At 58.6% G+C, this 24,811-nt stretch overlaps 2 protein-coding genes across 5 annotated transcripts; both read right to left on the bottom strand.

The window, feature by feature from the left end:
- Positions 1-1,771: 1,771 nt before the first annotated feature.
- On the bottom strand, positions 1,772-7,780 carry GLA (galactosidase alpha). Its single transcript, XM_064463128.1, has 7 exons — positions 7,574-7,780; positions 7,104-7,278; positions 6,699-6,876; positions 5,094-5,185; positions 3,994-4,155; positions 3,206-3,403; positions 1,772-2,983 (listed from the first exon to the last, which is right to left on the bottom strand). The coding sequence occupies exons 1-7, from the start codon at positions 7,738-7,740 to the stop codon at positions 2,720-2,722; spliced, it is 1,236 nt and encodes a 411-aa protein (XP_064319198.1). The 5' UTR covers positions 7,741-7,780; the 3' UTR covers positions 1,772-2,719.
- A 4,663-nt stretch (positions 7,781-12,443) lies between these two features.
- On the bottom strand, positions 12,444-24,408 carry LOC104043914 (glycine receptor subunit alpha-4). Of its 4 annotated transcripts, none has more exons than XM_064463160.1 (10): positions 24,101-24,408; positions 21,212-21,313; positions 20,722-20,789; positions 19,751-19,974; positions 19,537-19,619; positions 19,218-19,358; positions 18,920-19,134; positions 18,510-18,659; positions 17,501-17,605; positions 12,444-14,769 (listed from the first exon to the last, which is right to left on the bottom strand). In XM_064463160.1, the coding sequence occupies exons 1-10, from the start codon at positions 24,318-24,320 to the stop codon at positions 14,482-14,484; spliced, it is 1,596 nt and encodes a 531-aa protein (XP_064319230.1). In that variant the 5' UTR covers positions 24,321-24,408; the 3' UTR covers positions 12,444-14,481. The 4 variants fall into 4 exon arrangements, with proteins under 4 accessions (XP_064319230.1, XP_064319231.1, XP_064319232.1 ...); XM_064463161.1 differs by having other exon boundaries at positions 21,180-21,313; positions 24,101-24,271; XM_064463162.1 differs by lacking the exon at positions 17,501-17,605 and having other exon boundaries at positions 24,101-24,407.
- Between the last annotated feature and the right edge of the window lie 403 nt (positions 24,409-24,811).

Consider the following 24,811-nt stretch of genomic DNA (forward strand, 5'->3'; position numbering starts at 1 on the left):
CACTTGGCTGTAGGCCCCTCTTTACAAATGGGGAACAGTTGAACTGCCCTAAGGGGCAATGCATGAGCAAAGGCCCTGGAGCAGTTTAGTGTGCAGGGCTTCATCTGATGAAGTGTCACCTGCACCATTAGGCACCAGTTACATGCTGCAGCTCAGCTATTACCTGTGTGCAGTGGCTGTGTGCAGGGAAGTGACAGCTTCATGCCCACAGTTCTCCCAGCTGCATGCTGTTGCACTGAAAGTGATGGTGTGACAGGCCTCAGCTGCTTAAAAGAAAATGCCCAAGCACAGCTCTGAAGTTTCAAATGAGCGGTGACTGATGGGTAGCTACCAAGAGTGAGACAGGATCATCCACTTGAGATATCAGTGTGCTGACTGTGAGTAGGAAGTCCACTGTCAGCAGGTGCTGGGAACACAATGTGGAGCTCTCTTAAGAGTAATTTTCTTGTAGTGGAAATAGAGCTGGATGATGGAGAAATGCCTCTTCACAGGCACTGAGAGTGCTCAGTTACCGAACAACAACAAAACTTGTATTTTTGCTTATTCAGTACTGGCTGATGTGATTGTTGTTTTCAAAGTCCTGTTTGCTGTTAGCAGCAGTGGCTTTATGCTCTGCCAGGGAGATGGACTGTATGGCCGCATTGTGTCAGCTTTACTGAGCGCCGTGTGTAGTCATCATCACAAATTTTGTGACTGGTGTCTGGTCACAAGCGGTGTTCCCAGGGCTCAGTTTTGGGACCAGTCTTGGTTAATATCTTTATCAATGATTTGGATGAGGGGATAATATCTTTATCAATGATTTGGATGAGGGGATCAAGCGCACCCTCAATAAGTTTGCAGGTGACACCAGATTAGGCTGGAGCGTTGATCTGCTTGAGGGCAGGAAGGTTCTGCAGGAGGATCTGGACAGGCTGGATCGATGGGCTGAGGTCAGTTGTATGAGGTTTAACAAGGCCAAGTGCTGGGTCCTGCCTTTGGGTCACAACTACCCCAGGCAATGCTACAGGCTTGGGTAAGAGTGGTTGGAAAGCTGCCTGGTGGAAAAAGACCTGGAGGTGCAGCCAGCAGTGTCCAGGTGGCCAATAAGGCAATGGCATCCCGGCTTGTATCAGGAATAGTGTGGCCAGCAGGAGCAGGTCAGTGATCGTGCCCCTGTGCTCAGCACTGGTGAGGCCCCACTTCGAATACTGTGTTCAGTTTTGGGCCCTTCAGAAGGACATCAAGTTGCTGGAGTGTATCCAGAGAAGAGCAATGAAACTGGGGAAGGGTCTGGAGAACAAGTCTGATGAGGAGCAGCTGAGGGAACTGGGGTTGCTTGGTCTGGAGGAGGCTGAGGGGAGAGACCTTATCGCTCTCTACAACTACCTGAAAGGAGGTTGTAGCAAGGTGGGTGTTGGTCCCTCCTCCCAGGTGATAGGATGAGAGGCAGTGGCCTCAGGTTGCACTAGGGGAGGTTTAGATTGGACATTAGGAAAAGTCTTTACTGAAAGAGTGATCAGGTATTGGAAAAGGCTGCCCAGAGAGGTGGTGGAGTCACGATCCCTGGAGGTCTTCAAAAAATGTGTAGATGTGGCACTTGGGGACATGGCTCGGGAAGCATGGTAGTGTTGGGTTGATGGTTGGACTTGATGATTTAGAGGTGTTTTCCAACCTTAACGATTCTATGATTCACAAGAACTCAAGTGATTGGAATGGACTGGCCTGTTTTCTAAAACCTGATTTAATTTCAGATACCATGCCATACTCCTGCACAGTGGAACTAAGAAAAAGCTTAGCCTTTTTAAGGGATATTTTAATCAAAGTGCTTAATCACAGAAATAAGAACAAATTAAGATATTCTGATTATGTAGTAGTCAGCATAATTGTACATGATGGTTGCATAAGTGATTAAGTATCCATCTCCTGTCTTAGAAGGACCTGTGTTACTCAACCTAAAGGCCGCTGTCAGCAGTGGAAAGCAAGCACGCCGGTACTTCTGGAAGGTAGCTCACTGAGGAAGGGGACCCCAGTGGCCCCACGAAGGGTGGAGAGGGAATTACCATCTAAATGATGGTAACTTATCAGGACAGCCACTCTTGAGATCAAGAGTCCTGGGGTAAAGAGAAACCCTCAAAAGCTGAGTCCTAAAGCATGATACTTAATCACATTTATACTAAGCAGGCAGCTGTCAAGAAAGCAGTTGCTAAGAAGTGCAGTGATTTAGGTCAGTCCCTGAGTTGTCAGGTGTTCCATGCTCTGAGGAGGGTGTTGGGTTTCTTCAGTGCAGCCAGGAGCAGCTTTTCTTATGCTTGGACTCTATGCCCCAGCCTGGCAAAGCAAGAGCAAGGCAGCCAGGGCATGTTTCTCTAAGGTCCCTGAAATGCTCAAGGAGAGCTGTAAAATGCTGCATGTATCCTTTGCATTTCTTTGGCTGGTAGTGGCAGTGGGTGTTAACAGAGTTGCTGCCCTGCTGGGGTGCTTACAGCCCCTTGGAGAAGGAGTTAGGTGAGATGCCAGAGAAAGGGTAAACAGAGAACCAGCACCCCTTTCTCTCTTATCTCTTGGTGATGGAGTGATGGGTATTTGTCACATTAGGCTGAAGGTTCAAAGCCCATGTAGAAGCACTCAAGTAGTGAATGCCTGAGGAGAGAACAAAGGCACCCCCACTTGGAGGAAGGAGACAGGCTTCTTGTGACAAGTTTAGACACTGAGGCTTACAAAATTATTGTCTTTGTGCCTCCTATAGTGCCACTACTTTCAGCAGCACGGTGCCTGTTGGGTTTACCTCCACGCTCAGGGAAGAGACCCAGTTGTAAACGCCCCAGTCCCTGCTGGCTGGCAGGACCTGGTGGATGGAGCATGCTGGGTTGCAGGCCAGTCCATTGCCGAGGAAGGTGAGGGAGAAGGTGAAGTTCTGGGGTCCCCCAATCTCCTGCCGGTTCAGCACTGCCATGGCATAGGCTTGGCCAGACAGGGGCCGCTCCCACAGCTCAAAGTTCTTGTCCTGCCAAGGATAAAATAAACCCAGGGCTTCTGTTAGGGGAGGCAAAACTGATGGTCTTCACACCTGTCTGTTTCAGCAGGCTTCAGGAACAAGTAGGCTTACTGGGCTCCTGTTGCCCAACCCTGAGCACTCCTTAATACCCCACGTGGCCCCAGTGTCCCCTTTCTGAGGATGCTGGATGCCTGCGCCCCACACCACACCCCCAGCCCAGTCCTGCTGTACCTTAGCAATTTGGTATCCCTGCTTGCCCAGTGGATCCTGGTTGATGGCGATCACCTCTTTGTTCTGGAGCAGCCACTTGGCCTCAGGACTAATGTGCCGCAGGTCATTGGACATGAAGAGAGGAGCTGCCATAATAGCCCACATCGCCATCTGAGTCACTGCCTGGTCCCAACTCAGCCCAAAGTTTCCAATCACCAGCTGTGACAAGAAAACAAAAATGCCTGGCAACGCTGCCTGCCAAGGAGAAACTGGGCCACCAACCTGAGCACTGGTAAGTCACAGGATGCTGAGGGTGGGGCCCTTATTTGGGGTCTGGTTAGATAGGCTGAGTGCCAGGAGCAGGACCAACTTGTTGGAAAAGGCAAGGCATGACTAGTGTGGCAATTTAGGATGAACCACTGGTAGAGGTAAAGAAGGATCCTTAACTGGCTAGGCAGCCTTTAAGAATCTGATTTTGGATGCAGCTATTCCTTCCTTGCACTGCTGGCACCCAGGGGCTTTCCCTCTGGTGGGAGATCAGCACTGTGGAGACTCTCTCCCACTGCCATGCCTGTGTTCTGAACAGGCACTGCTTGTACAGACTGCATTACCCAGAGACAGTGCTTCCTTAGTACTGTCATAGCTCTAGTTCTGTTTCCCTTTCCAGACAGGGACCAAGTTCCTGATCCTAGGGCCCCATCACAGCCCTTCCCCTCAGCGTTTCTCCTCGATTCTCTCCCTCCCATCCTTCTCACCCTACAGCTGAGAAAAGGTGGTGCTGCAAGGGAGGTGGGCATCACTCTACTTGCCATGTCAGGATCATTCCAGCCCCCTGGCCCAGCTATCTTCACAATGCTGTCCTGGTGAAGTGCTGTCCATTCCAAGATACTCTTGATGCTGCTCCAGGAATCATAGACATCAAAAAAGTTCCTCCAGTGATTGCAGTACTGTTTGATCTCTGTGTAATTGGGCTGCCAAAACAATGAGTGTGGTTAGCCACAGAGCCTGGCTATACAAGAACAAGACCACATACAAAGCTAGACGGAATCAGGAATAATTTCAGGGAGAACTATGTTAACACCTTCCATCACCAGCTATCTGGATGATCTGGTGCATGTTGGTTCCCCAGGATGCCTTGCGTCCAGTAATTCCAGTCTGCCATGCTCCAGACAACGCTGTTGTGTCCCTTGGGAGAATAGTTGTGGCCACCTAGCTGTTAGAAAATTCCTTTGAGCGCTATTTTACTGAGGGTGTGATGGGGCCAGTAGGATTAAACTGTGACATCCCAGTAATTACTGCCATTTCTTGGCTTTACACCCTTTGACTAATGCATTTAACTCGCAGTGTGAGGGAATGGCAGCATCCTGTCACGGTGGCACAGGGGAAGCCAGCTGTGGGTGGAGAGCAACAAGTTGGTCACAGACCCTGGCTGGCAGAAACCTGTCAGTAAACAATATGGAGAATTCCTATTAAATAGGCTGTCCTAAAGTCTCTCTCATGGTCTCTTGAAGTGACTGTAAGGCTGAGTCTGCAGCTCTCTGCATCCAGGAGGAGTAACACCAACTACCCATGAGCTGTGTCTCTGCATTGCCAATGTTTTGTTGCTTGGTTCCTTGGAGACAGAAAGCAGGTGGATGCTGCTGTGTTCTGTGGCATCCTCCAGCTGGGCTCTGCCTTCATACTGCAGGATCCTACTGAATTCTTTTTCAGCAGAGTAATGATTCACCTTGGGTATACTTCAAGGGCTCTAGAGGAAAAAGTGGTTTTGTTTGTTTTCCTCCACCTTAGTGTCTCGTTCTCCGTCAGCCCAGAGAGCAGCAAGTTTCTCTTAAGACTGCAAAACAGCCTCCTTGCTTTTCTGTTCTTCCCACTTTCAGCCCTAGGATAAGCCTTGGGAAACACTCCTTACCTGCTGCACGGGCCTCAGGTAGAAAGGCCACTCACAGGAGTACACAATGCTCCTTCCAGTCTTGTTCAGGGCCAGAGACATGCGCCTATAACCTAAAGGAAGAGGACAGAGGTTACAGTCAAACAGAGGAACTTGGTCAAACAGAGGAACTAATCTAATGTCACAGGTTCGTGTTCCAGTTCAACTCTTGCAAAATCAAGACTTAACACATGCTTGAAGCTGAAACACCACAGGGAGGACAGGGGAGCTTATAGTCTGCAGCCAGTCTCCTGCCTCCCAAGGACAGGTGAGCTTTTTCACAGCTTTGCTTTAGCTCATGGGCAGGCTTATTGCTCTGAGACTGCTGATCTCTTTGTACATACAGCCATGGGAAGAGGCTGCAGTTTTGTTGTGTGGCATTTTTTCCTCTAGATACCTGGGAAATACAAATGCTGGGTACAGCTTCACTGGCTAATGTTGCAGGAGTACGTTCTTATGAGGCATTTGCCTCATATGAACTGGACAGGAATGCAAAAGCACTAGCTTTTTCCTGTCCTTGTCCCCAGAGAGCCCTGTTGAGCCCCTCTTAATCAGCAGAGAGGGAATGAAAAGTCTGTTCTCCCCCCTGGAACTGCTTCAGTACAACTGGATTCTGTCTGGGTTACACATATGAGCCAACAAGAGCTTTTATCTCAGCTGTCACAGTGCTGAGCTGTGCTCCTGGCTGCAGCAGCTGGCATATACCCCACCAACTGGCTTTGATGGGATTGTCACTTGGGCAGGTTCTCCCTGCCAGGCAGAGCCAGGACTGTGTGCAGGATTCCTGCTGCCAAACACCATGGTACTGACTGTGCCAGCAGCGAGAACCCAGTCAAGAGAAAACTGCCTTCTGAGTTGCATTGTTTTTCCCACAAATCTGCTCCTGTGGCACTGGAATTTGCTTGTGCGCACAGAGAGTCTGTGGCTGAGCCCCCTTGGTACAGTGAGCTACTGAGCTTCCAGCTGCTGGCTTGCCAGCCTGTGTGGAAATAACTTCTGAACTAGGATTTACACTGGCATGCTTTAAAATGAAAACGCCAGTAGGGTTTTCAGGCCAGAATTCCCTTCACTTTTCTTCAGTTAAAAGCCCTGATAACTGCCCTTTTTACAGCTGGCACAAGCTGTTCTAACTTCAAGCTGATCCATGTTGACATGGCATCATCAAAGCGATTAGGGGTTAAGTGTGTGAAATGCTCTGAGCTCTCCAGTAAAGGCACTGGAGAAGGGAACAGCCTCTGCAGCATTAAGAGCTGAGGCAGCATTCTGCACAGAGAGCCCCCAGAGTCTGCAGCTGATGTTTCTCTGCTTGGCATGATGCGGTCTCTGGTGTGAGAAAGCTGCTTCTTCAAGCTGTGCATACCAGTAAAAGCTCTAGGAGGCTGAACAGGAAAAAAAACACTTGGGCCAGCAACACTCGCTACCTCAGGCTTGAGAACAGAGTCTCATACCTGCTTCTGTAAGCAAATCTCTTAAATGAGTATGCTCAGAGAAAAGCAACTCCCTGGAGCCCACCCTGGGCCCAGAATTGCTGCTGCCTGCAGAATATTCCCACCCCATGGCACAGTGCCACTGCGAGCCCATGCCTACCTTCTCCCAGCAGCTCCAGCGTGTCAGAGTTGCAGCCATCAAACTTCAGCAGGTCCACACCCCAGGAGGCGAACGTTTGGGCATCCAGGTCGTAGTGGTTGTAACTGCCAGGGAAGCCAGCACATGTCTTGTTCCCAACATCACTGTAGATTCCCAGCTTCAGCCCCTTGGAGTGGACCTGCGCATGCAGACAGAAAGAGAACTAGAGTTGGGGCAGCCGCAAGACAGGAGGAGTGGAGCTGGGCTGGCAAGGGAAGTAAAACCCCACTCCAGCAGGCAAGGCCTTATCTCAGCAGCTATGCAGCCTTTCCCCACCCAGGCTTCCCTCTTCCCTGCTTCCAGTGCGGCGGCAGGCCTGGTCCCTGACTGCTGTCACTGCCCTGTGCGATGGCGGGTGGCACTCACATAGTCAGCCAGCTTGTGTATCCCGCTGGGGAACCGCTTTGGGTCAGCCTGGAGCCTGCCGTGTTCATCCCGTGTCGGGGCCATCCAGCAGTCGTCAATGCAGACGAACTCGTAGCCTGCGTCCCTCCAGCCCTCGGCAGCCATCACGTCGGCCATTTCCACGAAGAGCTGCTCGCTGGGCACGGGGAGGCAGCGCGGCCAGGAGAGAAAGCGGAGAACGTGGCAGCCCGATTTCTGGCACCGGCACGGCAGCGACGCCGCCCTGCCGCCACGGGGCTGGGCTGCCGCGAACGCACGGAGGGCAGAGCGGTGCGGGAAAGGCGCACCGCGTGCCAGAGGACGGGGCCGCGGAGCGTCGCACCGGGCCGGCTGTTCGCGGCCCCGATACCCCCAGTGTCGGTGCCCGGGCTCCCTCGGGCCGGCACCCCACACCCCGCTCCCGCGGCACTCCCGCCCGCTGCCGCCGGTACCTGACGCAGCGGTGCGGGTCAGCGGCGCAGTCGGTGCTGCAGAGGAAGCGCTCCCAGTGCAGCCAGCCCATCGGCGGCGTCCGCGCCAGCCCGTTGTCCAGCGCCAGCACCGCCGCCAGCGTTGCTACCGCCAGGGTCCAGAGCATCGCCCGCCGCGCCGCCGCCATGGCCGACCAAGCGCCGCCGCGGCGATAGGCGGTCCGACCGGCCAATCGCCGCGCGGCGCCCGCCACGGCTCCGCCAATCCCGAGTAGCGGGGCGCACGGCGGCCCGCCCTCCCCCAGAGCGATCACGTGGGGGGCCGGTCACGTGAGCGAGGCGGAAGGTCCCCGCGGGCGGGCGGAGCTGGCGCGGCCGGGCGCGCTGCTCGGTGTCCGCCGGGACACGCGTGGGCAGGGCTGGCCTTCCCCGGCGGCTCCGCGAAGGCCCTGTGAGGCGCTAGTGGGGCTGCGCCCGGGCTGGGAGCCTCGGCGTGCGCCTGCTGCCGGGCCCGGTCGCTCAGCAGCGCGGCCCCGTGCCCGGCTCGGGAGCGCCGGGGCTGCCGTGAGCACAGGGGCGGTGGGTTTGTGCGCGCCCCGTGGTGTCAACGCTGACTGTGTGAGCACAGGGTCTTGTGGAAGTGGGGTTTGTTCCCCACGGGCCAGGGGCTTGGTTTTGTCTCCAGCCTTCAGCCGGGCTTCAAAACCCTCTGTGAGCAGTTCTGAACGAACCCTGTGACCGCACCTCCCTCCTCGGAGTGCCTTCTTCCACCTGCTCTCTTTCCTCTGTCACCACTACACTCTTAACCTGCCTGGGTTCCTTCACCCCTCTGAGATGCACTGCCAGGTTCATCTTCCTTGCTTTGCCTTTTACCTGAGCACTGCTGCTCCTTGACTGACAGCTTGTCCAGTGTCAATGGAGGAGGAGGGTTCTGGTGTTACAGCGCTTCTTCAGAGGCATCTTGTGGCCTGCCTGTCCTGGCTGCGTGGTGTGTTGAAGCACAGGGCTCTTGGGTGCCTTGGCTGTGCTGAGGAGCTGACAGGGTCTGTACTGTGACCTCAGGGTGTTTTATGGTACTGTAGGTTGGGAGGTAAGGAAGGGGAATGGGGTCTCTGCAGAGCCTGGCTCTCCTCTTGCAGGGATCCAAGGATCAGAGTAAAGCCTGGGGCTGGATCCAGTGCTGGCAAGAAGCTGATACAGAATGTGGGGTATGGCCAGGCTGTGTGCTGCTGCTCTTCCTGCATGTGGGGATCCCAGAGGGGCTGGATCCAGCGTGTCTGTGCCAGATCTTTGCACTCAAAGATTGCGGTCCCTCTACAAACAAGTTCAGCTACAAGAATAAGTCACTGGGCATTGCCTCATTTGCACCAGTAAAATCACCTTGACTGGGGTGTGAGACAAGAACTTCTGGAAGGGGCAATACTGGTGTCAGCAGGACCCAGAGAGCTGTAAGGGGCACCTCCATCCCAGTCAGTGTACCTGGGATGAGCCCCAGATTTAATCCCTGCTTTTGCAAGAGTCACACATCTGTGAGCACTGCTGGGCCTCACCCTGCTGGAGGTATCAACATTGGCAGCATGTGTGGCCTGTCAGGGAGATGTGGAGGCTCTCGTGCCAAGGCAGCAGTGACAGCAGTGGGAAATGGGAAACGAGGAGCTGATTTTTTCTCCCATACATCTCCGCCAGGGCTGGACCAGCCCCTGCAGCCTCGCTGGAGCTCTCGTTGTGGGCTCTGCCACAGCAGGGGAGGGGAGCAGGGTTGGACCACTGCAGGGCTGAGGCCATCACGCATGGCGTTGGGCTCTGGGTGCCACTGGTGCGCGGGGCCATTGAAGCATCTCGCTAGGTGTCCTCCCATCCCTGCTCTGGCACATCCAGGGAACAAAAGCTCTTCAGATCCTATGGTTTCATAATTGCTCCTTGTTTCAGTGCTGGGTCCTCCCCCTGCCGCTTGAGGGGCTGAAGCGCAGAGGCTTCTTGAAGTCTGACAAAACAAGCCACTTTGGGTCCTGGAAAACCTCATTGCTTTGGTTTTTTTTTTTTCTTGTGCAAAACCACAGCCTGGAGCTGGGCAGTTATCTCATTCCCAGAGTTTGGGAGCACTGCAGGGCTGATCCCTGCTTGTCTGGGCTTCAGCCTTCCCTTGGTGCTTCCCTCCCAGGTGTCCTGCCTGCCCCGGGAGTACCTGGCACACCCACACCCCTTGGGCTGGGGAGCACCTGTATGTGTCTACTGGCTTCCCCCAAGTGGTGTAGACTGGTCCCAAAGCGATGCTGGGGAGGTGGACGTGACCATGGGGGCATGAGGTTTGGCAGGTTACCAGTGAAGCACCGCTGAGTGGGCGGTGATGGGCTGTGGTGTGGTGCTGCAGCTTAGGTGGCAGGGGTGCGCTGGGGCCAAAGTGCCCCTTGGCTCCTGGGGCTCCTCTGTCCTGGGGACAGCGCTGTCAGAGTTGTGCTGAGGGCTGGGGTGCCAGCACAGCCATGCTGCCTGAGCACCCCACACCTGGACCTTCCCTGTGGTGGAAGGATCCTGCCTCCACAGGGCTGGCCACAGCAGGTGCCCTGTGAGGGCACTGTGCACCATGATGTGGCTGGATCCCAGCAGGGCATACTGCCAGTCTAGCTCCTGGTGCTCTCCTCGTGCCTCGGTTTCTGTGTCTGTAAGGAGCAGCCCTGGCTGGGTCAGGACTGGCTGGCTGACTTTGGAGCTTGATATTTTCTTTAAAAAAATTTGATGCCCAGGCAATGAGCAAATGGCACTGAGTGCTCAGAGCCCCGGCAGGGCTGTCACCTGTTCTTGCTGCATTGAACTTGCCTGGCTCTGAACCTGGTGTCCCAAACAGCGTGGGACATGCTGTCCTGTGGACGTGCTGTCCATCAGGACAGGGTGGTTTGGTAAAGCACTGGCAGCTGGTGTTGCACCAGGGCAGTTCCAGGCTGTGGGTGTGGGCAGGAGGTCCTGGTGAGAGATCGGGGGAGGAAGGGAAGGTTTGGCACCCCGATGCTGCCGTGTGCGGTGGCAGAGCTTGGCTCCAGCAGGATGGGGCCCTCTGCGGTTGGTGGAGCTGGGGTGTGGTTGGTGTGCCATCGTGGTGCCCAGGGAGGGCACATTTCTTCAGGCAGAGGCACCCTGGGGAGCCCATGGGGCTGGTGAGGGGTCATCCTGCCCCAAACCTGTGTGTGCCTGTGGCTGCCTGGCCCTGGGCATGCTGTTGGCAGATTATCAGGAGTCTGCCAGTGCCAATGATGCTCATTTTACTGTCTGGGAGTCCCGTTGACCTGGTGTAACTCCATTAAGTTCCATTTAAACCAGAAATTAACTTGACCATGGCTGTTGGTCCCATGCCCACCGCTGCTTCCCGTGGTGGCTGGGATGTGTACCCCAGTGCACAGTCTCAGGCAGGAAATGGAAAACCAACTCCACCCAAAGGCCGTGGTCTTTGCTGGGGGATGGAGCTACCTGGGCTGCCCCGTGGCCAGGCTGCAACCTGTGGGAGGTTGCGAGGCTCAGCAACCCCAGCCTAGGAGCTGGCACTGTCCCCAGGATGTGAGGGACCCACTGGAGCTGTGTGCTGGAGGGCAGTGACAGCCCTGCAGCTGTGTGGGTGTCCCAGGGGTTCCCAGTCCAAAGCAGGCTGCCAGGAGAACGAGGGCAGAGGGCTGAGTGCTGCTCCTGATGCTGAAACTGCTTCTGGGGACACCCAAACCACAAAGATCTGCAGGGCTGTGGGGCAGCATTCCCTTTATGCCTTTGCTATTGCGGTGCCAGCAGCGAGGCCCCCTCACCCTCCCGCAGCCAGTGTGGGGGTCCCAGGCGCTTTAGCTTAGGATGTGTTGGGTTTTAACCATTTTCATTTTTCCAGGATGTGATGGTTCCCAGAGCTGGGGGCTTAGAGCTGGCTGCAGCGTTTATCTCCAAACAGGCACCGTGTACCCAGACGTGACATTCAGCAAAGGAGAGAAAGGAGAGCAAGGAGTGAAGACACTGGGTGCACTGTGCTGGCATGAAACGGCTCCTGGCTCTCCGCTTGGCCATGTTCTCCTAGGTTTGGGGTGGGGGCAGGAACAAGACTTCAGGTGGGTTTGGTTTGTCCCATCTAAAGAACAACCCCAGGACCAAACTGGTGTGGTGCACCTCTCTGTCTCTCTTCCCTGCTGCAGAAGACCCCAATGGGGCCAGGCAGGCGACAGGGCTGCGAGGTACCAACAGAGCCGATCTGTGAAACTTGGCCGGGAGGACAGAGGGAGATTGATGTTTGCTTGGGCGCTTGGCCCTCAGCTGCGGGCTCTGCCTGCCCCCGCGCCAGCTGGGGACAAAAGCGCCGGCCCTGGATGGCACTGCAGGGCTGGCGTAAGCCCCCCAGAACAGCTGGCAGCTCTGTAAGGCTGGCGCCCACCCAGCAAGCCAGTGCGAAGGGGCCACATGGGGAGGCTCGCCTGTCAGGATGCTAGTCCATGTTCGGGTGTCTGAGCTCCACCATGGAGCTGGAGCCCCCCTGGCCCCATATCTGCCCCATCTTGGGTCCTGTCCCCTGGCCAAGCCTGGATGGGGTCAGTGCAAAGTAACTGGGGTGACCATAGGGAACACCCCAGAGAGCTGGGGGTGGGGAGGAGGGTGATGGGGTTTGGGGCTGGGAGCTCACAGGGGGATTCTGCCTGGCCCTGATGACATCTCCCACAGGGGAGATAAATCCTGACAGTCACCACCATTATGTCAGAAAAATCACCTGTAGAGGTAATGATATCTGGGTGTAATTGCAGGTCAGGGCTTCTCTCCTCAGAGGGCTGCTGTGCCCTTGTTCCCCTGTCCCTCCCACACACAGGGGGGCCCACTGGCAGCTGGAGCTGGCCATGGGTTCCTTGGCAGAGACAAACCCCCACCACGCCACTGAAAATCCCAAAAAATCTTTATTTGCGTAGGAAGAGTCATGCTGTTAAAAAACCCACAACTGCTAGAGGGTAGCTTGGCTGCCCAGTGCCTGGGCACTGGCACCTCCCCGTTCGGCACTGCCTTGGGGGGCCATATGCCAGGTGACACAAGCAGACAAGGTGCACCCATCATCCTCCTCCAAATGGGGTCCCCAAAACCAAGCCTCAAAAGCCTGGCCTGAACACACAGTGGGACCCTGTGGGGTCCCCCATAGTGGGGAATGCATGTATAGCACTGGTGGTGGGATGGAGCTGGCTTGGCACATCCTTGTGGGACCTGGACATGGCCTGGGGCTGGTTCTCTGCTTGCCCCATCTGTGAAATGTGTGTGCGCGGCTGAGCGCTCGGCAAGGCTCGGGGGGCTGGGCAGGGGGCAGGGGGTGCAGGGCTTTGTTCCCGGTGAGTCATGTGGGGCAGAGAGTGATGCCTGCCCAAGGAGTGGGGCCAGGGACCATGGCGGGGGCTTATGCCTGGGTCAGGCTTCAGCAGGCAGTGCTGTCCTCCTGCCCACATCCCCCTGCCCTGCAGGGTCCTTTTTGACATGACAGGTGGGTCACCAGGGCCTTTGACATGCCATGGTGGCACCGCAGCCTCCAAGGAAAGGGTTGAATCCCGTTTCCATCCTGCCCTGCCTGGAAGACGCTGGGCCTTCTCCTGCACCCAAGGGCCATGGGAGAACAGACCCCACCGGGCTGCAACCCCCCTCCCCGGGCCGGCTGTGAGCAGGGGAAAGGAGAGCATTAACACGTTTCTTTCTGTAGGACCTACATAAACATCACCTACTGCTTTTATTTCCTGCTAAGCACGGAGGATATCCAGATCTGGAGGACTGGAAGCCTTGCTGAGCTTGTCCTGTCGAGGTTTCGGATGCTCTCCTCTCCGGTGGAGGAGCAGCAGGGTTGAACCTGCCCAGGAGACGCCATGCCTGAGTGCCTGGGTGGGGAGAGAGCTGGGGAACCAGGCAGTTTTCACCTCTGACTCTTTGCCAGCACTGTGGTGCTGTGGGAACACAGCAGTGTGGGGACACTGTCACTCACTCTATTCCTCCAAAGGGATCGGCCAAGCTGCCCCCACTACTTTCATTCTGAAAAATCTCCCTTGGAGGACAGGCTGTGGGCCCTACCCTGCAGATAGTGCAGCACTGGCTCCCTGGTGCCAGGTGCCTCCCATCTGTGGCTGCAATGGCCATCTGTACCCCTTCACTGTCAGTGGGATTGAGCTTGCCTCCTGCCTGCCCGAGGGCTGGCATTTCCTTGGAGGAAACAGCATCCTGCACAGTGTCCCTGCCACAGTCCTGCCTGTGGCCGTGGGCATCACGGGCAGCTCTGGGCTTTGCAGGGAAGGAAGCATCACTGACCTGCTGCTTTGCTGTGTGTTGGAGCTAGCTGGGGGCTGGAGGGGCCCTGTCCATTGACGGGCCGGGGGCTATGGGGCAATAGCCAGCACCTCACACAGTCTGGGTGCAGGTAGGGGGTGCTGCCTGCTGTTTCCTGCAACCAAGCGCCAGGGCAGGGGAAGAGAGGACTGCAACCTCTCACCTGGCTGCTCATGAGCCACAGCTCAGTGATGCAGCCTGCAGAAGCAGCAGCCTGACATGGAAGGTGCGGAGAGGTGGAGGGTGTTTGGCTGGAAGGTGGTGTTCCCTGGCCACCAACCCAAAGTACTGAGAGCTCTCCTGTGTCATAGCAGTGCAGCAGCCCCAGGTACCTGGGCCCCCCAGCAGCACCACATCCCTGGGTACCCAGAGGTGACACCATACAGGAGGTAGGCAGGGTTTCTCTCTCCAGCTGACTGTGGGGACCTGGGGTTGCTGATCTCTCCTGCTTGGTGCCTCGGCATCCAAAGGGATACGGGGGCTGCCACATGTCCAGGCTCCAAGGCGCAGCCCGGCTGTGCTACTGTTCTGGGACAGAGGGAAACATGGTTCTGGCTGAACTCGTGGCGCCCAGGTGCACAGGGCTGGGGTCAGACCAAGAGGCAGTCACGCTTTTCTGGGCCTCAGGGCACCGAGTGGATGTCCTCCGAGCGCAGCACTTTGTAGATGACCCAGTAGAAGATATTGAAGACCAGGAAGGTAAAGGGGAAGACAGCTCGGGAGATGGTGTCAATGCGCTTGGCCTGGTCGATGTAGCGCCTGCGGAGGCTCTCCCCTTCCCGCAGCAGCATGCTGGTGGGGGGGGGGCTGTAGATGCCTGGACCTTCCCCAGCCCTGTCCTTCGGCTGCAGGCAGTGACCGAGCCCGTAGCCTCGCAAGTAGAAGCGGCTCTCGCGGACGAGCTCTTCTTCCTGGCGAAGGGACAGGCTGTCAGCTGAGGCACTCCCTGGGTGCTGATATTGCAGGGCAATCAGGTGCTTGAGGCAGCATGTCCTATACACCCCCACCATCAGGGGATACAGTCATGTATGCGCTCAGTGCAAGATTAGGCACTTTTTCAGAAAGCCTGAAGCATGCAGGCAAAAGCACAGGGCCAGCAGGCTGCAGGCAAAGGCAGGCAGCAGCGCGCGCGGGCGGTGGGGGTGATCACTGACTGCCTGCCTTGTCACCTGGCACCTGTTTTAAGGGTGCATCCGAGGGCAACTCTGACCCTGGCAGCTTGACACTGATCCCCCCCCTGGCCTCCTCCCAGCTCTGTGTCAGGGGCTTGGGAAGCCCAGCTCTCTGGCAGCTGGGAGGATGAGGGTGACCTGGGGGGGTGGTGGGGAGATGGGCACATGGGGGTGCAGGGCACAGGGGTGCAAAGCACATAAGGGTGCAGGCTGCACTGGGGTGCAGGCACTGCTGTGGCAGCCATGTTTGCTGTGGAATGGAAGCACGCCTGTGCTGGTGAATACGAGGCGGCAGGCAGCTTGCTGGGGCAGAGCTAGGCAGGGATTCAGGAGTCTGGTTACCATCAGGGCTTGCAGTGCCTCGCAGTCCCTCCAACGGCCCAGATCCCTGTTTCCCCCCACAGCTGCTTGGCAGGGGCTGCCTGGTGCAGCAGAGGAGGGAGGCTGAGAGAGCTGGACTCCTCGCTGGTCTCTCTGCCCTTGTTCATCCCATCTACCCCCATGCTGGCGGGGGGGCTGCAGGAAGGGCAGCATGCCCGTGGGGCTGCATGCCCATGCTCAAGCCTGCAAAAGTGCCATGAGAGCCTGCCCTCACCCTCAGATGGCAGCTCACAGCCATCATTCGCGGCACAGCCCTGCTTGCAGTGTGTCCCCTCGGGTGCCGGCCAGCGGTGCCCATGCTCCTCCCCACCGCACGTCGTTAACAACTCGCGTTGTCCTGCTCTGTTATCCTGCGGGGGGTGGGGGGGTTGTGTGTGCAAAGATTTGGTGAGGCACCAGCACGTGCAAGCTTGGGCCGCACGTCTGGCTCCTTGCCAAGGCCCTGGGCCACTCATTTGGTCTCTGTGGCTCATCCCGCTGTGCCCCGCCAGTGCCATATCTGGCTGTGGTGGGTCTCTTCTCCTGGGGTGTACGGCACACCAGCCCCCACCTCGTGCCATGCCAATACGCAGCCCAGCTGCCGGATCCCAAATACCATCTCTGACCAGCACTGCCCTCCAAATCACAGAGAGCAGCCTCCTTGCTGAGGTCAGCCTGCACAGGCGCTCAGCCGGCAAGGGGGCTCTCATGCAGAGAGCTTGCGCCCTGGCATCTTTATTTAAGTCAGCAATCCGCCGGCTAAGCAAGATTTCCCAGCGGGAAGAGCAGCAGAGGCTCAGATTGCAGCGATTAGTTCTCATCTGCAGCAGAGTTTTATTCCCCTGCCCAGGCTGAGTGCCTGTGGCCACCCCGGGGACGAAGTGGGGAGGAGCCGGGGTGCCCTGTGTGGCCGGGGGACAGTAGGTATTCCCCCAGCCTGGGGAGCCAGTGGGCCCAGCAAGAGCATTTGGGGGAGGAGGTGGCAGACTGGGAATGCTGGTCCTCCCAGCTGGGTCCATCTGGGCTGGGGCAGCCCTCGGATGCTTACTGGGGGCTGAGGCTGGGTATAGGGAGCTACCTGAGCCCAGCTTTGCAGGGTCTGTGGGAGGGATTTGCTGTCAGGCTGCAGAAACCACACTGTGCTGCATCAGGCAGCACTGGCATGGGAGCTGCGGGCAGTGGGGCTCTGCTCTGGTCTTTGACCAAGCAGCAACCCAGGGTGCTCCTGGCTGCACCCAGTGCCTTGCCAGTGGTACCCCGGGGTGGCTCTGCAGCCTCCACCTCAGGTCGTCTGCACTTTGGTCTGTTTTAAGCCAGCAGATGGTTCCTGGGTTCGGCAAAGCCTCTCCCTCCCTGCCCCAGTTGGGTGGGTGTTCATCTCCAGGGGTTGGTGCTCAGGGGCTGTGAAAGGCAAGGAGCAAGGGAGCCTCCCCCAGCATCCAAGGGCTGATAATGGTGGAGAGGAGGCTTGGGGCAGTCTGGCTGGGTGGGGAGGCGAGGATGTACCAGGCCTGATCTCCTCCCTGGAACTGCAGTCATCCCCCAGCATCTCTCTGCCAGCCTGGGAGCCCTGCCCCAAGGCTCCTGCCTTATGCCTTGAGCTGCAACATGCCTGTGTGCCCTGAGCAACTGCCCACGCTGCAGTTACTGCAGGCAGACACATGTACCTCAAACCTGCCTGTGCCAGGAAGGCTGGGCAGGCAGAGCCCTCACACTGCCAGAGGTATGGGCATGGCCTGGGGACCTGGGCAGCAGCCCAGGAGCAGCAATCAGTCTGCCCCAGCATCACTCATCCCTTGGCAAAAGGGGCCGTGCCAGTCCTGCTTTACCAGAAGGGGAAACTGAGGCACAGAGAGGGTTTGTCTCCAGGGAAATCTGTCCCATTCCCATCCCTTTCTCAAATCTCTTTTCAGCCCTGGGAGAAGCAGCTCCATCCTGTGGGCACATGCTCTGTGCAAATCACTACCCTGCTTCTTCCATGGGTCCTTGCTGGCCTCTGGGGCTGGCTCCCAGGGGGCTTGTTCTGGGGAGGGGAAGGGGGGGTGAGGCTGTCTGGGGGTGCGCTGTGCTGCACTACGTGGGGGGGGGCTGCTGGAGGGTTGTGCTTTACCCGGGAGCTGGAGTGCTGCAAGAGCGTCGCGTAGGTGTGCTCGCCGCCATGCCGGCTGCTCAGCTGCCGCAGGGACTCCAGGCTGGCTGTCCCGCTGCTCAGGCCCTTTTGGCATCCGACAGTGCGCACCAAACAGAAACAGGACAGTGGGTGACCGATGGCTCTGCCCTGGCCCCAGGGACAGCGGCTCTGGTCACTGGGATGGGTACAGCGGTGGGACGGGGGCTCCACATGGTGTAGAAAAGCCCCCTAGCAGTTCCCGGGCACTGGGATCTGTCTTCAGCACATGCCAAAGGGATCTGGCTGCACATGGCACTGCAAGCCTCTGCAGTGTATACATGTGCTCGTGCTTTCCATGGCGGTCTGGCGCCGCACGGTGTGCTTACAGCAAGAAAATTAGAGTGGGGCAGCTTCGTGCCTTCCCCAAGCATCTCACAGGCCCGATGCCTGCACTGATGGACTGACAGAGGGGAGGGATGTCCTGCAAGTGTGGGGCCCTGCTTCTCCAGGCCCTGCTGCACTCCCGTCTGCAGCTCAGACCCTGTCCCTGGGTGTCACTAGGTCCCCTTGGCGCTTCACCACCCTGACACAGCAGCAAGTCCCTGCCACTGCTGTGGCACAGTGAGGAGCCTGGGTTTGGGGCTGCCAGGTAAGGGGAAAGGCCATTTCCCCCACCCTCGCTGTTTATTTTTCTGCTTTTTTAGAGGAAGCAGAACCCAAGGATGTGCCGGCAGGAGGAGGACAGCATCCTGTGAGTGTTTGTGCTGGCAGAGCCTGGGGCACCCATGGGTGTTGTGCACTGTGCTGCTCAGGCAGGCAGAAGGACCATGATGCCCATGGCTCCCTGATGTGCTGGAGGGGCCAGCTGCAAGCCCTGGGCAGCAGGACACAGCCCAGAGCCGAGCCCTGCCCCGACAGCTGCTGAGAAGCTGGCCCTGCAGCCCTGGGGTGTCTCCTTGGTGGCTGAGGATGGGCAGACATTGTGACAGTGGTGTCAGGAGGGACTCACCATCCTCTGCCGCCGCTGGCGCCGGCGCAGACGCATGAATTCCTTGTGCTGGCGGGAGACAAAGTTGACGGCTGCGTACTCCAACAAGGCAGCAAAGACAAAGACCAGGCAAACGGCCATCCAGATGTCGATGGCTTTCACATAGGAGACCTGTGAGGGCAAGAGGGGGCTCAGGGATCCACTGCACCGCGACTCGCCCGTCCCCACCACTGCCAGCTTCAGCCCACTGCCAAGGGGCACAGGAGCCCTCTCAGCTGGTACACACGGGCCAGAGCTCGCCCAGCCAAGCAGCGCCTTGTCCCCCCCTTAGCACATGTGGTGCCCCAGCTGGCAAGGCTACGGAGCCAGCCATTCCCAAGGTACCCCGGGCAGGTTGCAGCATGGGAGCCCCGTGCAGGGCTGGTGCTGACCTTGGGCAGGGAGGCACGGGAGCCAGCGCTCTGCGTGGTCATGGTGAGCACGGTGGTGATGCCCAAGCCCACCCGGGCCGGTGCTGCATCCATGTTGATCCAGAAGGAGACCCAGGAGAGGATGACGATGAGCAGGCTGGGGATGTACATCTGGATCAGGTAGTAACCCATCTGCCTTTCCAGGTGGAACTTCACCTCGATGCAGGTGAACTTGCCTGCAGGGAAAGACAGCCCCAGTGGGTGAGAGGGACCCCCAGGCTGTAGCAGAGAGGTGGCAGTGGGTCCCTGAGGTGCTCACCTGTGTTGTAGTACTTGGTGCAATAGCCCAGGTCCTTCTCATCCCTGAGGATGAACTGTGGGAGCGTCAAGCCCTCTGCCACCTGCACGGCCTCCTGTTCCTCCAGCCACTTGAAGATGAGGTCGTTCATGGTGTAGCCAACTGGAGGGGACAGAGGGAGGCATGGGATGGGGGACACACACACCCTGTTCATCCCCACCCTGAACAATCGCTCCTTCCTTCTCACCTCCCTCAGAAGCAGGGAGATGCCAGCCTTTGGGATGGCTTGGGGTGGGATGGGATGGGGTGAAGCACGGCTTGAACCCCTGTAGGTACTCACAGCTCTCCAGCTGCATGGTGCATGTCTGGATGTCCATGGGGAAGTTCTTGAGGTCCATGGGACAGGACAGGATCAGCGTCAGCCTGGAGGAGGCAGAGGAAAGGAGGCAGTTGCTGGGGACTAGAACAGTTGGCAGGGGAAAGCTGCCCCATGGGAGGCAAGAGGAAAGCTTTGCCTCCCCACTTGGGCACGGCACACCCAAGAAGGGTTCTACCTAATGCTGTAGAGCACATTCCCGTTCTTGAAGATGCGCAGCAGCTTGTTGTCAGTGGTGACCTCGTGGAAATTGGCCCCTTTCTCGTTGGCAAAGAACAAGTCTGGCTTCCAGATGGAGTCGAGCATGGAGGGGTCGAGGTCGAGGGAGTCGTCAGGGTACTCACGGTAAGACAGGCGGGGATCATTCCACTGCTGCCGCAGGAAGACATTCACCCGGTAGTCCTGGGGCAGGGGGTACCGTATCAGCCAGGAGCACCCCATGGCGCCCAGGGAGGAGGAAGAAGAGATGGAGGAGGAGATGGAAGAGGGTCTCGGTCAAGGCTCAGCCCTGCAGGTGCTGCCTGCCTGACACTAACCACGGATGGAGCGGAGGCAGCTCAGGAGCCTTCCTATGCTGTCAGCAGCTGGGGGAAATTAAAAAGCCAAAGCCACAGCAGCCGAGAGGAGGAGGAGGAGCAGTAGCCGCTGCTTGCAGCGTTCCTCACAGGGCTCTGTATCCCTGTGGGGGGTTGATGTGATGGTTGATGCTATTAAGGCTTTGCAGCAGCACAAATAGGGAATTTTTTGCCCTGGGGTTTCCTCAGAGCAGTTCATCATGTACCCGAGGAGGCTGGGGATGGTGGGGACACAGACCTTACTCGTATTGTATGGCACCTGCCAAGCCTGTGAACAGCAGGGAGCTACTTCTGGCTGCCTTGCTCCAACCCTTCAGGGTGTTTCTCCCAGCTCAGGCACAGGGAACGTGGCCCACACAGCCAAACTGTGGTTAACTGACCCCAGAAAAGCCACAGTGATTTGCTATGGCTCTGCATGTCCCCACCGCTACCAGGGGCAGCCCTGAAGGGCTCACAGAACCCCCCTGTAAGCACAGCCATGGGCTTGGGCACTGGGACATGCACACACCCTGGTAGAGTCACTGCCAGCCCTGCGGGGCTTGGAGAGGAGCCCACTGCACTGGCGAAACCTCACCATGGTGGTCTCGGTGATGGAGCCGAAGCTGTTGATGAAGATGTTGCATGTCACGTTGACAGGCGGACCTGGAAAACAGCGTGAAGCCTCCTCTCACTGCTGGCCAGGGAGACACGTGCACCACACAGGCACATGCGGGGATGCTGCCTCCTGCACGTGCTGCGTGGATGAATGCACACGAGCATCCCCCTGCCCACTAGGGTCACCCCCGTAGTGTGCTGAGGTGAGCCCCAGGACACCCTGCAAGCACTGCAGCCATCCATGCTGCATCCATGCCAAGCAGGCACACACAGGGTGGCTGTGATCGCAGGAGCACCCGGGACTCTGGAGAGGGTGTTGGGACGGAGGGATGTGGGTCAGGATCCTGCCACCAAACCCATACCTGCCCCTTCCCTGGTTTTGGGCAGACATAAGTGTGGGCTTCTGCCAGGTTTGGGAGCCTCACTTCCTCCCCTTACCTTTGAAGTTGGGTCGAATCCGGGCGTCATACCTTGACGTTCGTCCCATAAGCTTGTCCAGGAAATCAGAGGGTGACATGGGCTGGGGCAAGCTTCGGGTAGCAGCTTTAATCTCCTCCCGCGCTGAGACCAGCCTGCAGGGCAGAGGAGGCAGGTTAGCTGGCTGCTGGCACCAGGGGTCTGCAGGCACATTTTGGCACCCTGCGGTGATTGCCAGCTGCCAAGGGAAGTAGCTGTGCCCATGCTGCCTCCACTTCAGCACCGAGTTGTGCTGACCCCAGGACCCCTTCCTCCTTCCGCTGTGGTCCTGGTGGCTTCCCCACTCGCCTGCCACAGCCTGAGTGCTGTGTGCCCATGTTTTGCATCTCCCCCTGCCAGCAAAGCCCCTGCCCGCTGTGTCCTCTGGCATGGCACGTGGGGCAGGGCACCTCCTGGCTCCAGGGCTGCAGCGGGATTGAGGCACAGCGGGCAATGGCCTTGTACATGGCAGCTGGGCTCTGTGCCAGTGCTGGAGGGGGAAGGTGGGGAGGGTGGGGAGGGTGGGGAGGGTCCCTCCCAGGTTCAATTGCCAGCCGCAGCTTGAGTTGCTGAGCAAACTTCCATACCCTGCCTGGCACAGATTCTTGGCTTGGGGGGCTTGGGGTACACAACGTGCCCCCTCCGAGCTGTGGGGTGGCCTGGTGTGACTGAGGAGGTGCCCAGGAACACAGCTAGGGTTGTGAAACCTTGCCTGGGGCCAAGACGACATACAAGAGAGGAGCATCAAAACCCACCTCCACGCTGGCTGTGGTGTGGAGCTGACACGCGCTCTCCCATGCAGCACTCCCAGCGATGATGGAGTCTTATTTAAACTGACCTTGGAGGGGATATTTTTGTGAACATATCTTAGCCTGCCAGTTTCTCTCCTTCTGTCAGTCTATAATGATCATTTCAAGGAACAATGCAGGAGACGTTCGCTCACCACATTGCCAGGCATGTGGCTGTCATGGAGAGGAATTAGCTGGAGACATCCAGACACAAAGAGAGCTTTGAGCATGCTGCTGGTGCTGCTGCATGCTGCCTCATCACTCCACTAGGTCCATGCCCAGGAGGGTCCCACTCCTGCTTGGAGCTACAACCCCGTTATCATAAGCAGAGGATGATGTTGGGAGCTGGGACTCCTGGGGTCCTTGTTCCTACCAACAAACCTTGTTTCTACCTCCTTTCAGGGGAGCAGGACTCATCACAGAGGGGCTCATATGAATTCTTACCAGCCACAACAGGCCACCCCAAAATGATCCAGCCAGGCAGGTTTTCCCTTAATTGGAGACAGGCAGCAGAGAGTACCCAAAACTGATTCTGGCCAAAAGAAAAAGGCTGGGAGGAATTCCCCCTCCAGGAGCCGCATTAGAGAGGTGCACCTTTGGGAGGAGGGCTGTGAGAGGCTAGGGAAACAAGGAGTTAAGTGAGGCCTCTGCCTGCCACATAACCTCATACACCATCCTCCTCATCTCATCCCCCTCCTCTGCTGGAGAGGAGGATGAGATGAGGGTTGTCCCCTGGAGCATGCAGGAGGAAGACTTCCTTGGCACCACGGCAGCTAGTTCCTTGAAGAGGGTCAGCTAACTGGCTGAGCAGCAGTGGATCTGCAGCCCCAGCAGTGCTTGGACCTTGGGGACTGCAGGGGGTGCAGAAACACCCTGGGTGTAGCCACCTTCAGCACGTTACTGGCAGGGCCATGCTGGCATGCAGCCCGTGGGCACAGACCCTGGGTCCTGGCTCTTCTCAAGGTTTGGCTGCAGCTCCCCAGTTCAGGCACTTCCTGCCCCGGGGGATTCTGCCACTAACCTGGTCCAGGCACTGTGGGGCCCTGGAGCTCAGCACCTCTGTGGAATGTGGGGATGGTGGGGCTGGAAAACACTCACGTCCCCCTAAAAATGCCACCCTGAGACAAGCAGTTTCCACATGTGAAGCGATGACATTTGGACACAATATCCCCCCTCCCCACCACAACTGCTGCGGTTCCCCCTCACCCTGGCGCTGCTGCAGCCCTGCTGGCCAAGTGGTGGGAGGGAAAGTGGGGACAGGGAGTGGGCTCAGCCCATGGGCACTGCAGCCCCCCAACCCCTCCCTGCCTGGCCCACTCTGCCCTGCATACCACCTTGTCTCAGACAGCACCCAAGGTGGCCGGAGGGGTAAAAAGGGACCCAGGGCATTTGGATTTTCCATCCAAGTGGGCCAAGAGTTGTTCCTGCACCCATGGGTCCTGGAGCATGCACTCACCTGGGCAACCCAGGGGCTGGGTCAGGGACTGTCCCGAGCCCCCTACAAACACCCTGAGCCAGGAGAGGATCTGGGCATCGCAGGGGCTTTGCAGCGCTGGAGAAGCAGCTGCCTGGGCCATCACTTGGCTCAGCTCACCCCTTCTCCACTGTGGCAAGGGTCCCCAGCTGGCCAGGGGGGCCATCGGGGACCCAGCGCTGGGGGCAGAGGCTGCTGGGGCCAGGCAGAGCCTGGCTGCGTGCAGCTGGGGCTGGAGGGGGAATGTCTGGTGGGTCCCTGGGGTGCGGGTCAGCGGCCCAGGAAATGGGGAGCGGGGCCAGATTTCGGAAAGCTGAGGCGGCCTGCGGGGAGGTCCAGACTCGGGCTGAAAGGGTTCTGGCGGGGGGGAGCAGCCACTGGAGAGGGGTCCGGATCGTGGGGGGGGGGGGGGTGCGGGTCCCGGGGATGCCCGGGTACCTAGAAGAGACCCGTCTCCGAGAGGGGGTGATGCCCAGGTCCCAGAGGGGAAATGTGGCTCCGGGGGGATGGGGACCGGGGTGCCGGAGGAGTGGGTTCCGGGGGAGCGGCACGCAGAGCAGCGGCCCCCGCAGCCCCACGGCCCGCGAGTGGGGTCAGCCCCGCCGGCCGCGCAGCGCCGAGCACCCGCGCCGTGCGCTCACCTGAGGGGGCCGCGCCGCGGCAGGAGGCAGCCGAGGAGGAGGAGGAGGAGGAAGGCGAGGGTGCCGGCCCGGAGCGCGCCCATCCCGCCGCAGCCCGCAGCCCCGCCGCCCCGGGCGCACGGGCATGACCCGGCCGGCGGCGGCGGCGCCCCCGCTCCCGCTCCCGCCGCACCGGGGCCTCTGCCGCTGCCGCCACCCCCCGCCCGCTCCCGCTCCTCATAGTCCGGGCGAGCGGGAGCCCGCCGCGGGGTGGGTGCCGGCCGGCTGCGGGCCGCGGGAGCCGGGCGGAGCCTCGCTCGCCACGGTGGGGAGGAGGCGGGCACGGCGGCGGGGGGCTCCCAGCCGCCGCGCCCGCCTCCTCCCCGCCGCCTCGGGGACCTCTGCCGCCCCGTCGGGGCTGTCCTGGAGCCCACGTCCCCCGTGGAGGCCCCTCGGCGCGAGGCGGTAGCGCCCTGTCCCGGTGCTGGGGAGGGAGGCAGCTCCTTGCGGGGTTTGCGAGGGTCCAGGGGCGCACCGAGCTCGGGGGATGCGCCGGGGCTGATGGCTGTGCTGGGATCAAAGGATTCGCAGGGCTTAGGGTGCTCCGGGGACAAGGGACGTACTGGGATCGAGGGACGTGCTCGGGCTGAGGGATGCCCTGGAGGTACTGCCCGTCTGAGAGGGAAGGAGCGGCTGGGAACGGCCCGGCTCCTTCCTCCCTCTGCCTGGCCT

This window comes from Phalacrocorax carbo, chromosome 11 (genome assembly GCF_963921805.1).
Source record: "Phalacrocorax carbo chromosome 11, bPhaCar2.1, whole genome shotgun sequence".
NCBI classification, from domain to species: domain Eukaryota; kingdom Metazoa; phylum Chordata; class Aves; order Suliformes; family Phalacrocoracidae; genus Phalacrocorax; species Phalacrocorax carbo.